A 14,311-nucleotide genomic window follows, 5' to 3' on the forward strand; every position below is an offset into this window, starting at 1 on the left:
CGCGTTACCGAGGTGCTCCGTTCACGCGTCTCCGCGCGACGGCGTGCTACTCGGGTCGTTTCTACCGAGTCTCGGCCGGCTCTCGAGACCCGTCGTCGGGCACATCGCGCACCAAATTTCCTCCGCCGATCTGATCCAAATTCCTACGAAGATGATCGGCCGTGCCGCCCAGCCCGCGAACGAGATTCCCTCCACCGATGCTGTCCAAGTTGCGTTCGCCGCGATAGTCCGCCTCTCGAAGCAAATTTCCGCCTCCTATTTGATCGAGATTTCTCCGCGATGGCAACCAGCGACGGGAGCTGTCGTACGAGCCCTCTCGCTCGACCACCAGTCCCCTGCGCAACAGGTTGCCGCCACCGATCTGATCCAGGTTCCGCGAGAATCGATCGTCTTCGGCCTTTCCTTCGTGCACGTACCACCGACCTTTTCCTGGAAGGATCGATCCCCTGCTAAACAACCGGCGTTCGACGTTGCTCGGTCGAACCGACCGATATCGTTCGTCCTGCGCCGCATTCTCCTGCGGCGAACCTGAAATCCGTCGATCGTCGATCGCAGGTAAGAGATCGTTCGTCGAACCTCGTTCCCTTCACCGTGACGCACCAACCTCCGCCACCAGCACCCAGATCACGCGAAAGCGCGTCTTTTCGCCATCGGTCGAGCGTAGAAATCACGGCGGATACGACGGCACACGAAGCGGCAGAGAAATTTCTTGGTTTCCTCCGCGGACCAGGCAGAAGCGTATACGAGAAACAAGCGTACGAGATACGTGGAACCAGTCTTTTTTCACTTACCGTGACCTTCCAGGTACTCGACGAGGAATTCCGGTTTGCTCGGCCCGTAAAACTCTCTTCGCAGGGAGCTCGTTTCAGCCTGCAAGCAACGCGTCGTTCGATTACGTTGAAATCGTGCCTCGTTGGTCGCGAACGCTCCTCACGCGATCATCCGCTCGATTTACGGTCACGCGACGTATCCGGAGATCGATCCCCGAGAAAGTTTCTCCTACCGCGAGATCTTCCGCGAGATTTCCCGCGTGATTTCCCGCACCGTTCGCCACGAACGTGGCCGTCTACTCTACGCCCTTCTTTGGCCGTACGACGCATCGTCGAATCAACGGAAAAACCGCCGCTAGTTTTTCCCCGTTGCCTTCCCGGCCGACGCAACGACGATCGTTGCGTTCCACGTATTCGCGAAACTTTTCTTCGTTGAATTTACGTTTCGTTGGTCCGTGACTATCTCGCGGAATGCTGGACGCTCAACGACGCTTGCGTACCGATTTCGTCGATTCGTTGGTGCGCGATTCGTTTTACGATCCAGTAGCGAACGATGCGACGGAAAGTGGCGCGAGCTATCGTCAACATCGCTGTTTCCGATCGCGTGACTCGAAATTCCGCGAACGATCGAAACTCCGACTCGCCTAGCTTCTTCGAACCGGAGGAACGACGTTACATCGACGAAATGACAAGCCAAAGAGAGAAAGATAGAGAGAGAGAGAGAAAATAGTAAGAAAGAAGTTACCTGGACGGCCAACACGCAACCGGCGATCGAGAGAGCCAGAATCGAGAGAACGAAAGAACAGTGGCGCGTCATTGTCGATTTGGCACCGCGGTGGCTTCTATCGGAGGTGCGAACGTGGTACTGTCGATGATAGTCGAAGTTGCGATGCGAGTCCGCGAGTGTTTCTTGCGCAAAAATCGCGTGCCGTGTACCGGTTCATCTCGTCTTTCCTCGAAATATATAGGGTGTAAGCGCGTCGAGTGCACGGACCGGGGGGTGAAACGCTCCTGGAGAACGCACGCGCCGAACCGTCGCACGCGCCGCCGAAATCCATTATCCGTTACGCGCGACCCTTCGCGCCTCCTGTCCTCGTCCCGAGCCATCGTCATTCGTCGACGAGTCGTCACGGCCCATCGAATCGACTTTCCACCACCCACCCAGCGATTTCAAACGTTTCGAAAGCGAGTTTCAGCGTGCGAAAAATTAGCCTGCTTTATCGTAGCATCGCGTCACCATCTGTCCGGAAAGTGTTTCATCTATGCACGTATTTTTCCGCCTGGTTGTGCTAAAACCGTAAAAAAACAGATTTTCATACAGCTTACAGTGGATCTTTACGAGTAGCGAGCTGCGTGAACCTGCAAATATACGACTCGCCGTTTAGTTGCTCCCCCGAGCCTGTATCAGCCGTTAACGGCGTCGTTGGTTTCGCAGCTTTTCGTAACTCGAGTGGCAGAAATATCGACGCTTCACATTCACCGTAGGCGTCGTATCGGAGAAGCAGCGGAAGAAGAGATCGCTACGTCGTTCCGCGCAACTAGAATCAAACGTACGATGAACGCTTATTAAACACGACGTAGCACCACGCCAGAATAATTTACTTAGAATTCTCAATGAGAATTGATCGTAAAAATCTTCCAAAAAAAAAAAGGAAAAAAGGAAGAGAAATTCTTCTATCGACTGTCATTCGTTCTATTTATGTTCCCGTTTCGAGTCTCTCGATTTCTGCGATTCTCAAGCGAACAAATTCCCACGCAGAATCGGCCGAATATGCGAAAAGATATTGTCAAAGCGACGTCCGTCAATCTGTCCTCTGTATCTGTAGCAGCAATGACACCGATTATTAGTTATTCATTTATTTATTTATTTATTCATACGGCTAATACACTTTGGTTAGATGTAATCAACGTAAACGAACGTATATCAACGTATAACAAAAATATGACATTAACGATACGCGTTGCCATGAAATTTAGATGACCGTAAAGCTTTTTCGACGTGTCTCAATTAACGATGATCGATTTCCGATTATCGAGATACGAATGATCATTATCGGAGAAGTTATCGCGCGTTTTGTGGTTTCCGTGTTTCGGTAATCTGGTATTTTCTACCTTTTGTTTCTTTTTTTTTTTTACGTGGAAAAATCCTCATGGACACTCCGCTGTCGCAATAATCGCGTAACAGCGGAGCAGTGTCGGACTCCTAGCGACTGAAACTCCACGATGACCATCCAACGCGTATGACAGGGGTGCTCCAGGAATCTCTTACGAATTAACTTCAGTTGCACCCCTTCCGGCGTTCTCTTGTTCTAGCCAGTCCTAATACTTTCTGACTATCGAATTGGCGTTAGTGGGGTCCATTGGACCTGACGCTGTCTCTCCTTATCGATATTCAAGGGAGACTTGCCTCGTGTGCTTCGATCATCCAGTGCCCCAAAGGGGCCCAACTCCGAGGGCGAAAATTGGCTTCGGCGCGTCTCGTCTTCGTCGACACCTCACGAGGACACTTAGATACACGATTCACATGTAAACAGCAACAATTAAAGCAACAATAGACAAAATACAGATGGCAAGGAGACAAATGTACCGGCTAACAAGTGGAAAATCCAAAGTAAGTATAGAAAACGAACTAAAAATATATAAAATGGTCATGAAACCAATCTAGACGTACGGAATACCACTATGGGGAACAGCAGCAATGAGCCATATAACCAAAACAGGGACAATGCGATCTAAAATACTCGGAACAATAGTAAACGCGCGATGGTACGTTAGAAACGAGGACATTCGGAAAGACCTGGGAATACCAACGGTCAAGGAGATTTTTTTTTTATTTATTTATTAAAATTACGATCAATTCTCGCGTTGGGAATTTTCAATAATTTTTCTGGCGTGGCGCGGTGACATGGCTGATTATTTATAATAAGTTGATACTTATTATAGATAAGTACAATTTATAAGTGTCATAAATAAGTGAATATTACTTAATTTAGATAACTAATCGAATCTAGCGTTTAGGTTTAGCGGATAGTGCCTCTTCAGCCTGCGAATCTGGTCCGTCGTATCAAGTGGTCCAGCGATTAGGGGGTTTCGGTGTTTCTTGACTCTTTTGCTATATCTGTCGCTATACTTTGCTATTTAAGGAGATTGACAGATGTACGGAAGAAGGTACAGAGAAAGAACAGCAACGCACCGAAACCGGCTGGCAGCGGAAACGGTCGGCGCATCGAACGTAAAAAGAAGATTAAAAAGGAAACACCCAACGGATCTCACAAAGGACATAACCTAAGAAACACGACGATGGTACCCCGCTGGAGGTAGCCACCCACATGTTATATCGGTATACCGCTATAATATTTTACCAAATGTCCTACTGGACAAATTGTAAAATTTAAATAAATAAATAAAAAAAAGAAAAAAAAGAATAGGGCTTGGGCCTTGACGGTCAGACACTGAAGAACGTCGCACGGACCATTTCACGCGACGTAACGCTTTGACGTATTAAGTGTTGGAAATATAAATTTTATAACCCTGTTAATAGCAATTTTATACCACGTCAATTATCCCTATTATCCCACAAGAAATAAGGGGATCGATCTGTTCGTGGCGTCGATTCTTATAATCGTAACGGGAATTTACGACTCCCGTTGACGCGCTTCCTCGCGATCGCGTCTCCCCGCGATACATCGAAAATACAACGATTAAATAACAAATAACGATTAACGCTGAACTATCAAGAGTCACTAACGCGTTTCTCTAATCGTTTCTGCTTCGCTTAACCTTCCGCACTTCGCAGCTCGGGGCAGAACGAATCTTTCGGTTCGAAATCAAACAGATTCTTTTCTTCGTTGGCAAATAAATCCTGAGATTTATAGCGGGTCCTTAGGCTAGCTGAAAATATTCCGTAAGAATGTATCGGCATCTGGCAATCGTCTTGTCCGAAGGATAGGGTCTTCGCGTAGCGAGCCACGGGACAGAAACCGTTGGAAAGTTTGCTGTCGAGTATCGCTACGCGATAAACGCCTATTATACGTGATATAGTACCACGCCAGAATAATTTACTTATAATTCTCAACGAGAATCGATCGTACAATTCTTCTGAATAAAAGAAAAAAAGATTAGGCACTTTGTTTCGGCGTATATGTCAGGTAAATTTAAGGGTTGATTGATGAAATAAAATAGCTGAGTCGTAACACAACTATTAACTTTGTTTCGATTAAACTTTATTACGAATTCGACAATCACAATGTAACGCACATTGAATTAACATAAATCACAATCCACTCCAACCACGTTACGTAAGACTTAGTTACAACGATACGTTGAGTACGCGACTGTTATAAGGGTAGAGACCGATATAGATACGTTGATTATTCTCAGGATACAGAATAAGCGAGTGTTTCTGGCGATACCGTGTCCGAGGAAGGCTAGGGGTGGGTGTGTCTAAGGACACGGGACTATCGAATTTGTCGATGACGATTTTGGTTAAGGAAGCGAGGGCAGTAGACACCGTCTCCGATTGGATAATAAGACGGTTGGTGGACCAAGGAAGGGTTTTAGCCGCCCTCGCGAGAAAGTTGCTAACGGAACATATCAGATGCGAAGAAAACCAACTTTCTAAGCTGACACGTGGTAGACAATAAACGTGAAGGGAAATCTAAGACAGGAAATACTCGCTTGGTCTAAAGGACCTTAACTATGAAAATGCCAAGACCCCTGGTGGGTACTTAAGACTATTATTGAGGGTGCGCACCAAGAATGTGCAGATATCTGGGTGCCATCCTGTCCGCGGTGTGTGGCCTGGTCTCTGATGTAAATTTTTTTTTTATTTATTTATTAAAATTACGATCAATTCTCGCGTTGAGAATTTTCAGTAATTTTTTGGCGTGGCGCAGTGACATGGCTGATTATTTATAATAAGTTGATACTTATTATAGATAAGTATAATTTATAAGTGTTATAAATAAGTGAATATTACTTAATTTAGATAACTAATTGAAGATCTAGTTTAGGTCTAGCGGGTAGTGCCTCTTCAGCCTGCGAATTTGGTCCGTCGTATCGAGTAGTCCAGTGATTAGGGGGTTTCGGTGTTTCTTGACTCTTTTGCTATATCTGTCGCTATATTTTGCTATTTCCTCTCTGATGTGAATTGACGTTACAACATCGTCGCCGAGTGCCGCCACGATACGATCTGTGACGAAACAACCATCTTCGAATCGAAACAAAATTAATAATTGCGTTACGACTCGGCTATTTTATTTCATCAAGCAACCCTTAAGCTTACGTGACACTAACGTGGCGCTCGATCGATAGATCGACGATCATCGTCGTCCTTGCACTTGCGTTAGAGCGGCTCGATTTCGTTTCTCGGTGCGTCGCAACGTTGAAACAGAGGGGAAAGAGAGCAGGAAACCGCGATCGATCTCGCTTCGTATCTGGTGCGGAAAGTAATTCTCGCCGGCCGTGAATGCCACAACAGGTGCGTGCGTAAATGTATACGCGGTCGCGGCGAGTTGCGATGCGTCCGATTAAATTATCAACGTGCCGTTGACGCTTTACGAGGATCAAAGCCGTGGAGCGTGAGAAACTGCGCGAAGGGCGCCGGTTTCGGGCCGACCGGAATCGTACGTCGCGACGCTTTAACGCTCTCCGCTCCGACACGTGTCGCGTGTGCGTACGTCCGTACACGGCGAATACGTGGTCATTCGGAGAAGAAGAGGTTACACGTCCGTCAGGCAAAACGTCCATCCCGTGACCGTGGCTACGTTCGGCGACCAGTTGTGTCGCCTCGAGCCCAATCTCACTATCACAAATCTCGAACAATTACAATCAGATTGAATGACGATCAGAGTGCAAAACAATATCCCAATAATTTATCACGTAAAAAGAAAAATAGGGATCAAAACGATACTCTACGAAGAAAACATAAATGGACAGACCGCAGACACCAGGTGAAGATACAACATGGCCCTCCCCCGGAAAGACACCAAAGACAAACACAGAAAAAGCACAAAGATATACTGGTGGATACAGAACCCATAATAAAATAAGGGAGAACATTAAAACGACAGAACTCGATTCTGACACCGCATAACACGGGTGTAAACTGTAAATAGTGTAAATACTTGTAAATAAATCTATTTGTACATCCCCCTTCCCCTCCTCCTCCCTCTCATCCCGCCCCTCCCCAAAGTTACACAGCACCCAAAAAAGCAGACTACCGAAGCGTCCTGTTTTGCGACCAAGTTTTCAGGACAGAAAAAAAATAAAAAAAAATACATAGAAAAGCTCCGCTCCCCAGCGGTGTAAACCCGAAAATTGTGTTATACAACGAAAAATGTAAAGCGCCGACACGTAATACAGCATGACCACGTCGTACCGCCGCGTATCGGTACCTTTGCCTAACATATCATTACAAAAAATTCACCGTTTGTTGTGAATATGTACCTAAAACTATATTCTTGGGCTCGATAAACACATTAAATCGTAAAAAATTACAATCAGAGTGAACGACAACAATTGCTTAATTACGGCTATGATAGAATCTAGGCTAAGGTATTAGAGGATTTTCCCAAAATTTCAAAGAAGATACTCCGGTTTCCTTTCATCTCCGACATATATTACACTCCGAAGACGTCGATAACCTTCTTGCACGCACGCTTGTTGTCAACCGACTCCTCCAGATTCTTCTAACGGCTTCCAACCGCCTTTTGTCTCAACTCAGACCTGCACGCCCTCTGCTGCTTGCACACACGTTCACATGTACAGCGTAAATGTATCATCTATCTAACAGTATCTTTCTCTGTATACCACGCGCCAAACGCAACGACGATCTGCGAGTTTTCGACGAATCGATTCGTCTCGTTCGTCGACTCGTCGTGGTCGAACGGTTCCTGCCAGTCGCGATACGAGTTACGAGATCCCGCAGAGGCTTATTATTCGAGCTCCCCTTGGCAAATGCCGAAATTGGCGATCGCGTCGCCACCATTTCCCATCTTTCGATCCAATTCCATTCCATTGCACTTCTCTTTCCTGCGGATACGCGTTCCAGTGTTGCGAGTACCGAACACCGGATGCAACATCGCTCCCGAAATTCCTAAATCGCAAATGGCATCTAAACGCGCTTTTGGTCGTTTCTATCCAATTTCGGACGCTAAACGAGATTGATCGTCCTCGCTTCTCGATTCGTTTCGCCTTTTCCATTCTCGTCCTTTTCGTTCCAGTAAGCTTCGAGTATCCTAAAATGTCGAAAGTAGTTCGATCGTATCGTCGACGTCGTTATCTTTACGAGTTACGCTTTAACTGCGTTTCGTCTTCTATGGACAGCGACGATAACGTAAGAAAAAAAGAAAGCGAAGGAGAAAAGAAGCGAAGATAGTGCTTTCTCTTTTTTAGCTTTTTTCGTTTTAGGGCCGACGATAGATGCTTGTAGTTGTGGCGAATCGGTACCAACAGAACGCCGACAGATCGCATCATCGCGGTCGTAATACCTCCCGGGCGATTCGCGGGTACCAACCGCCAACGCCAGAGGGCTACTACGACGACAACGAGCCTGTCTGTCTCGCTAGCGGTCGAATATACGGTATCACGATACAAATACCGCACCTAGCGAGACTCCCTCTATGTCTCAGGCAGGGACTACCGGGCATAGCCTTAGTGACAAGTCCACCGGTACGAAACACGAATTCTCTTTTTCACCTAGCAACACCAACACTTCCTACGTACTTTTAAAAAGTACAAAACGTACATCGATCATTGGACCATGCACCGATGCTCACGATGCGGAGCGTGCGTTGTTCCACTGTTCTAGGTGGAGATTTACGAGAGGACTGAATTTGAAAGCTACGTTGGCATGCCACTTACGGTGGAAAATTTGATAAAGCCAGTAACCAGGAAACAGGACGAAATTGGACTAGGTTCCAAGCGTTTTTCAGGAAAGTTATGCAAGAGAGACAAGTGCAAGAGAGAATTGTGGAAAGCAGGAGAGCAGAAGCTAGTAAATTGAATTGAGAAGACAGAAAGAAGAACTATCGAGGGGTACGCACTAAGGCCAACCCTGAAGTAATATCGAAAGGCGGTTCCGGGGTTGGTTCCTGTACTATAAGAGGAGCGAATAGAGGAGAGGTGTTTTTAATGGGTATGGCGACTCCATCCGCCGAGCCCCACATAGTCGGTTACCGAGTACGCGTAATGGCATTTCCCCTCCTCGAGAGAGAAAAAAGAAAAGAAAAATAAAAAGGGTCGACGATAAAGGATAAGAGAAGGTAGGAACACTTTAGCCTATATGGTCACTCGAGACGTTGTTTGCATGGCAATTGATTCATGCGTTTAACTTTATCCTCGTGTCTCTCGATCGTTTCCCCAACCCTCGTTCGATAGAGACAGCTTTCGACTAAAGAGCACTCCGTTTTTTGACGATAGCGCGATGGACAGCTACTCGACACCTTCTGCTCGATATCGTTGTCTTATCTCCTAGCAGCCCTTTTCGCACCGATGATACACCGATCGAACGACGGGTCTTCGTTTAGGCTCTCGATTTTATTCCGGAGTCGAGTTGGTCGTCGTTGTCGGGCGACTGCTCCCGCGGGATCGCGCGAGTCTGACCGAGAAGAAATTACTGCGGTCAATGGGAAAACGAATAAACTAGACTCGCTCCCTGGAGAATGACTTTTGTCGTCGTTGTCAGACGCCTGACATCAACTTTTATTACCGTGGCTCAAAGTTTCAGCTAAAAACCGACTCGTTGTTGTCGTTGAAACGTCGAGACGACCAGAACACCATGGGAGAACATTTGTTTGGTCGCGTTCCGGCTGCGCGGAAAACCGCTAGCCGACCTTTACAACGCAACGCGAGAACGGGTGACAACTAATTTTAGACTGTGCCTTGGTGAACGGATCTTTGTCGCGGCCGTAACGGAGTAGTCGCAAACTACTCGTTGCATGGAACGCCACGTATAATCGAGTAATTAATAGAATTACCGGAAACAGGAAGGTTTGGTAACGTTAATAGCTGCTAGCCGAACGTATCGAAGCAACTCCTGCTCTTTGCGCTTGATGTAACTTGCCTCGAGCAAAACGCTTCGTCTTTCGAGTGACGATTCGAAAACGAACAGCAAAACGCTGCGTCGCACCACGAGCATTTGTAAGCTTTTAATCGTCATCTCCTGTGAGAAGGATCGTTTCAGCTACATCGGTAAAGCTACGCGATCAAATTACTTTAAAATGGCACGATTACGCAAATTATTATGCAAAAAGTTTCATACTTGCAAATCGAATTGGAAAACGCTGAATCGCTTAAAATCCTTGAAACGTCAAATCCTTTCCAACTCTCGTTAGCGTAACAAATCAGTTGTAAAGAAATAACGAAGAAGTCGAAGAAAATTGAAAATATTAAGAGAATAAAGTAGCAGAGATATTCCATAATTTTTTAAACGCCTGGAAATATCGTCATTCACTGAGAAATTCCAAGAGTAAAAGATTTCCTGTTCGAACGAGATAGTCGACTAAAACAGCGTCTGTGATTAAAAAAGCGGAATCTCGATAGAAAATTGTTTTATCTACCGAGTCTTATAGAAAACACTATACCTTTTATTTATTCTTTCTTAAAAATTCCTAAAATTTCCTACAAATCCATAAAAATTTACAATCTAATCATGATACACATTTCTACCTATTAATAAACAATCTTTTATATTTCAAAAAATTATTTCCTTTTTGTTAAAGATGCGAGTATGCGAAATAAAAATGCGAGCTTTAATATATTTATGTGACGGTACAATTGAATATAACTTCATATAAGTGGTATGTTAAGCCAGGGATAAGTGAGAAGATAATGAGCATGGAAAAATTTAGTCAGAAATACGTTTCAGAATCGGCTAGGAACGCTATAAACGTGGCATTAAAGGACGTGACGAGACACGGTTGTTTTTAAGGTTCTGAAATATCGAAAAATACCGGAAAAAGATAAAGTTATCATATCGCAGGCGAGATACGGAATAAACGTGACATTTGTGACGTTTGTGTCGGTAGGCCGACGTCTTACTGTTTTACCGACATAATTACGAGGAATTTCTGCATTTATCGCTGCTCCGTATTTGACGCGAATCCCCCCTGTATCACCTATACCTGTAGACATACAATAGACATACACCTATATTACTCGCGATTCAATAAAGAATAAATGCACCGATAGACTCCAACTTGGTTTAATTGTCTCGCATCTCAGTTCAGTTAAAATATTAAGGATCGCAATTGACGAGAAGAGTCGAATAAAGTTTCGTTCGCTTATCTAAATCAGTGCAAAACAATTTTTAATTTTATCAAGCGGAAACGGGCGAAGTCGCGCGAAAATGCGCGCAAACGGAAGAAAACGCGTGGAAACACGCGTAAGATCGCGTCAAATAAAAGTTATAGATCTAGACAAGATACGTCTTTCGTGTTCTTCTTAATGTTACTTCTTTTTTTATGACAAGCAGTTTAAGGGGAAAAAACGAAGAAAAAAACTTGGAAATGATTGTATAGATCTTTTTTTTATTTGAAAATTGAAATTGTCTTGGTCGTTTTATACCAATTAGAGCTAATATTTGGAAAAATATCGTCATATTTTTTCAAATTGTAGTTAGTCTATCGATATATGTATAATAGATTCCGCACGAAATCACTGTTCCAATCAGTTGCAGAAGTATAGGATTCTATACTTTCTTTGCAAACTGTTCTATTCTATCATTTACTCGCAATTTTATAGGAAAATTAAATTTCAATTCAAACCACTACTATACTGAATCGATAACGTTGAATGCGATACGAAAATGGCACGGGGTGGTTAGGTGACCGCCCAAACCTTGCGACACGAAAAAGCATTGATTGTCATGTCTACCCTATACCTCGTTGGTAACTTCAAAAACTAGCGTCTCTAGCAGTAATTATACGGTACAATACTATATTATACGGTACAATATGTATGTACATATCATATCAGATCTATGTGATCTCTGTATAATATATGTATATTATTGACATACATGTATCATACTGTGCATATTTTTTTTAATTTTCCGACTATGTAATAACTTTGCCTTCAGAAAAACGTGTTTGCGCTTTAAAATGTGATGAAGTACCATTAAAAGAGTTTCCGAAGAGTATCGTATAAAGCAGGATTTGATTAAAATTTTTTGACATGGAAAAAGATAAAAGAAGTTGTAAAATTGCTAAGCTCTCGTTGCTTTATGGCCGCGAGATGGCGATCGCATCGGACGACCGTCGATCGATACGTTGTCACTTGCCACCGCGTCATTCGCGTGAAAATGAAAACGGAGACTGTTTTACTTTTTTTGACGTGTTATTTTCTCGCGGGAAGCATCGCGGACTACCAATTCCTCAGGGATAATTACGTTGAAGGTAAGGGCACGAATGTCAAACCGATTCCGGCTACGTCATATTGTGTATTCGTATTGTGTGCATTTCTCAGCTATACCAGACACGCATATCCCGCCTTTCTTAACCTCGAACACTCGTTCTTTCCCGATCGTCGTCTCCTTTTTCAAGACCTTTCTCGAACGAACCGATCGAAAAGATTGTAATCTTTGATCGAAACATTGCAGAAGATGCACAACAGTACGACGATTTCGACCGATTAACCTCGTTACGACAGTACGCGTTTGACAATGACCGCGAGAGTCGTCGAAACATTGACGATGAATTGGAGAATTGGACTGGCCGATGGATGCCCGACAGGCCAAACGAGTTCACTCCATCTCCCAAAGTACTTGCAAAGGTCGATCAGATAACGCTTTCTGGATCCTCTCAATCCTTTCACGGAGTACCGATGGGATACCCGTCAAGAAACTGCGACGATGCCAAAGTACAATTTGCGTCTTTTGTTCTTTGATCGATTCTTCGACGTTGATTCTCCTATTTCCTTTTAGACCAACTTGACCATGGATTGGGACGGTAATCCGATCAATTACACCTGCTACGACAACAAAATCATCCCGAATAGAAACACGATAGCGCTCAAGTACTGCGAACGCATTCCAAAGTATTACGTGGCAAGTATTTAATCGCAACAGCGGTGGCAAAGACGCTAGGTAATCGACTCGAATGTTCACAGGCTACGCATAAATGCATGTACGAGGAGATAGAATACGACGACGACGTTCCGCTGTTGTAAGTACGCTGTTGTGTTGTTTCGTTAACGAAAAACCCGTTACGATGATATACTCGTAATACTAGCTGTGCGCTATCTTCAGCGGACCGCACAGGCCACTCTGGCCCATCTACGGCGAATACAAATTTTTACCGAGGCAGAGGTGGCTCCATAATCTCGAGGTAATTACAACGTCCAACGCACTTGACTGATTTATTTCCTCTCTGTCCGTTACCCGCCCCTATACCCGTTTGTAACCATTCTTTAATTTCTTTCTGCTTTCATCTTTTGCCACTGGGTTTAGCACGGAGCGATCGTCGCATTGTACCATCCATGCGCCAATCAGATGGAAGTAAGGCGTTTGAAGAGTCTGGTCTCGACCTGTCTACGGCGACACGTGATCAGCCCGTACAACCTGCTAGACGAACACCGCGTAAGCTCTTGTAATTGCTAGAATTACTCTGTTTCGAAGAAACTGGATTAAACGCCAGATATCGATGTTTCAGCCATTCGTTTTGGTTGCGTGGGGGTGTCGTCTGAGCATGTCTTATGTGAATCCTGAACTGGTGGTTGGATTCATTCGCGAGCACGCCCTTCGTGGGCCGGAGGAGGTCGCGAGGGACGGCGATTTCGCAGAAAATCTGCTACATCCAGCTGAAATCGTGTCCGATCTCGACGATACAGTTTTGTGCCCGAACGTGCGTACAGTTTAACGCAATTGACATCGCGTATCCGTATCATACCTACGTGTACATATCAACACCTGAACACTACTTATACTACTTATTTATTAGCTGCGATTTCTTTTTCCCTTCCCTCCAGCAGTTTCCCATCAACTTTCCCAAACTCTCCTCTCCTTTTCTCCTTCGTTATTCGTTGTTTTATCGTGACAACATACAACAGAAGAATTAATAAAGATAAAATCGAATCGAAAGGCAACGTTGAATTTTTTTTTTCCTTTTTTTCCCTTTTTCGCTCGATCAACGGACCCCTTTTTCCTTTATTTTATTCGCTAACCGGTGTGACGCGCGGCGGGCTGTATCGGCTGCAGGCGTCCAGCAACGAGGGCAAAGGAGACTAATAAATGGGACGCGCAACATACACTCCCGTTACATATTCTTGTATATTGTTCATCTTTCGAGAGAGAAGATTTAAATACATTGAACATCGTGTCGGTTTTTAAAATCTCTTTGCGGACCTTTGTTATCTACAGACGTATAGTAACTTCACTGTAGTGCTGACTATAATCGTTATTCCTGCGGATACGTATCTTCGATGATATATAAAATTAGGGTAAGACAAGTAACGCTATCATATTTTGGTAATGTAAAATATACTACTCATCTACTCAATAGTAAGTCGTTAACGTAAAAGAATATAATTGTACAGTAAACGCT

General features: G+C 44.6%; 2 protein-coding genes across 2 annotated transcripts in view; one reads left to right on the forward strand and one right to left on the reverse strand.

Annotated features, from left to right (window-relative positions):
* LOC105680795 overlaps nt 1-1,732 on the reverse strand; it is a 2,476-nt gene extending 744 nt beyond the window's left edge. Inside the window, exons 1-3 of the mRNA XM_012385827.2 lie at nt 1,516-1,732; nt 792-870; nt 66-528 (exon numbers count right to left, since the gene is read on the reverse strand). Coding sequence (XP_012241250.2) covers nt 66-528; nt 792-870; nt 1,516-1,587 — 614 coding nt within the window. The 5' untranslated portion in view covers nt 1,588-1,732. The remainder of the gene's footprint in view (nt 1-65; nt 529-791; nt 871-1,515) is intronic.
* Nucleotides 1,733-11,824: 10,092 nt separating this feature from the next.
* LOC100746974 lies at nt 11,825-13,849 on the forward strand. Its single transcript, XM_003489663.4, has 7 exons — nt 11,825-12,166; nt 12,370-12,629; nt 12,694-12,816; nt 12,879-12,934; nt 13,018-13,096; nt 13,219-13,347; nt 13,421-13,849. Exons 1-7 carry the CDS (start codon nt 11,995-11,997, stop codon nt 13,625-13,627), a joined length of 1,026 nt encoding a protein of 341 aa, XP_003489711.2. The 5' UTR covers nt 11,825-11,994; the 3' UTR covers nt 13,628-13,849.
* Nucleotides 13,850-14,311: the final 462 nt, after the last annotated feature.

Source organism: Bombus impatiens, unplaced genomic scaffold, assembly GCF_000188095.3.
Source record: "Bombus impatiens unplaced genomic scaffold, BIMP_2.2 scf_0361, whole genome shotgun sequence".
Classification (NCBI taxonomy): domain Eukaryota; kingdom Metazoa; phylum Arthropoda; class Insecta; order Hymenoptera; family Apidae; genus Bombus; species Bombus impatiens.

Coding starts and splice junctions, on each gene's coding strand:
- LOC100746974 (XM_003489663.4), top strand. CDS start 11,995: ATGGCCGCGAGATGGCGATCGCATCGGACGACCGTCGATCGATACGTT. Junction 12,817..12,878: donor GCATTCCAAAGTATTACGTG/GCAAGTATTTAA, acceptor GAATGTTCACAG/GCTACGCATAAATGCATGTA. Junction 13,097..13,218: donor GGTGGCTCCATAATCTCGAG/GTAATTACAACG, acceptor CACTGGGTTTAG/CACGGAGCGATCGTCGCATT.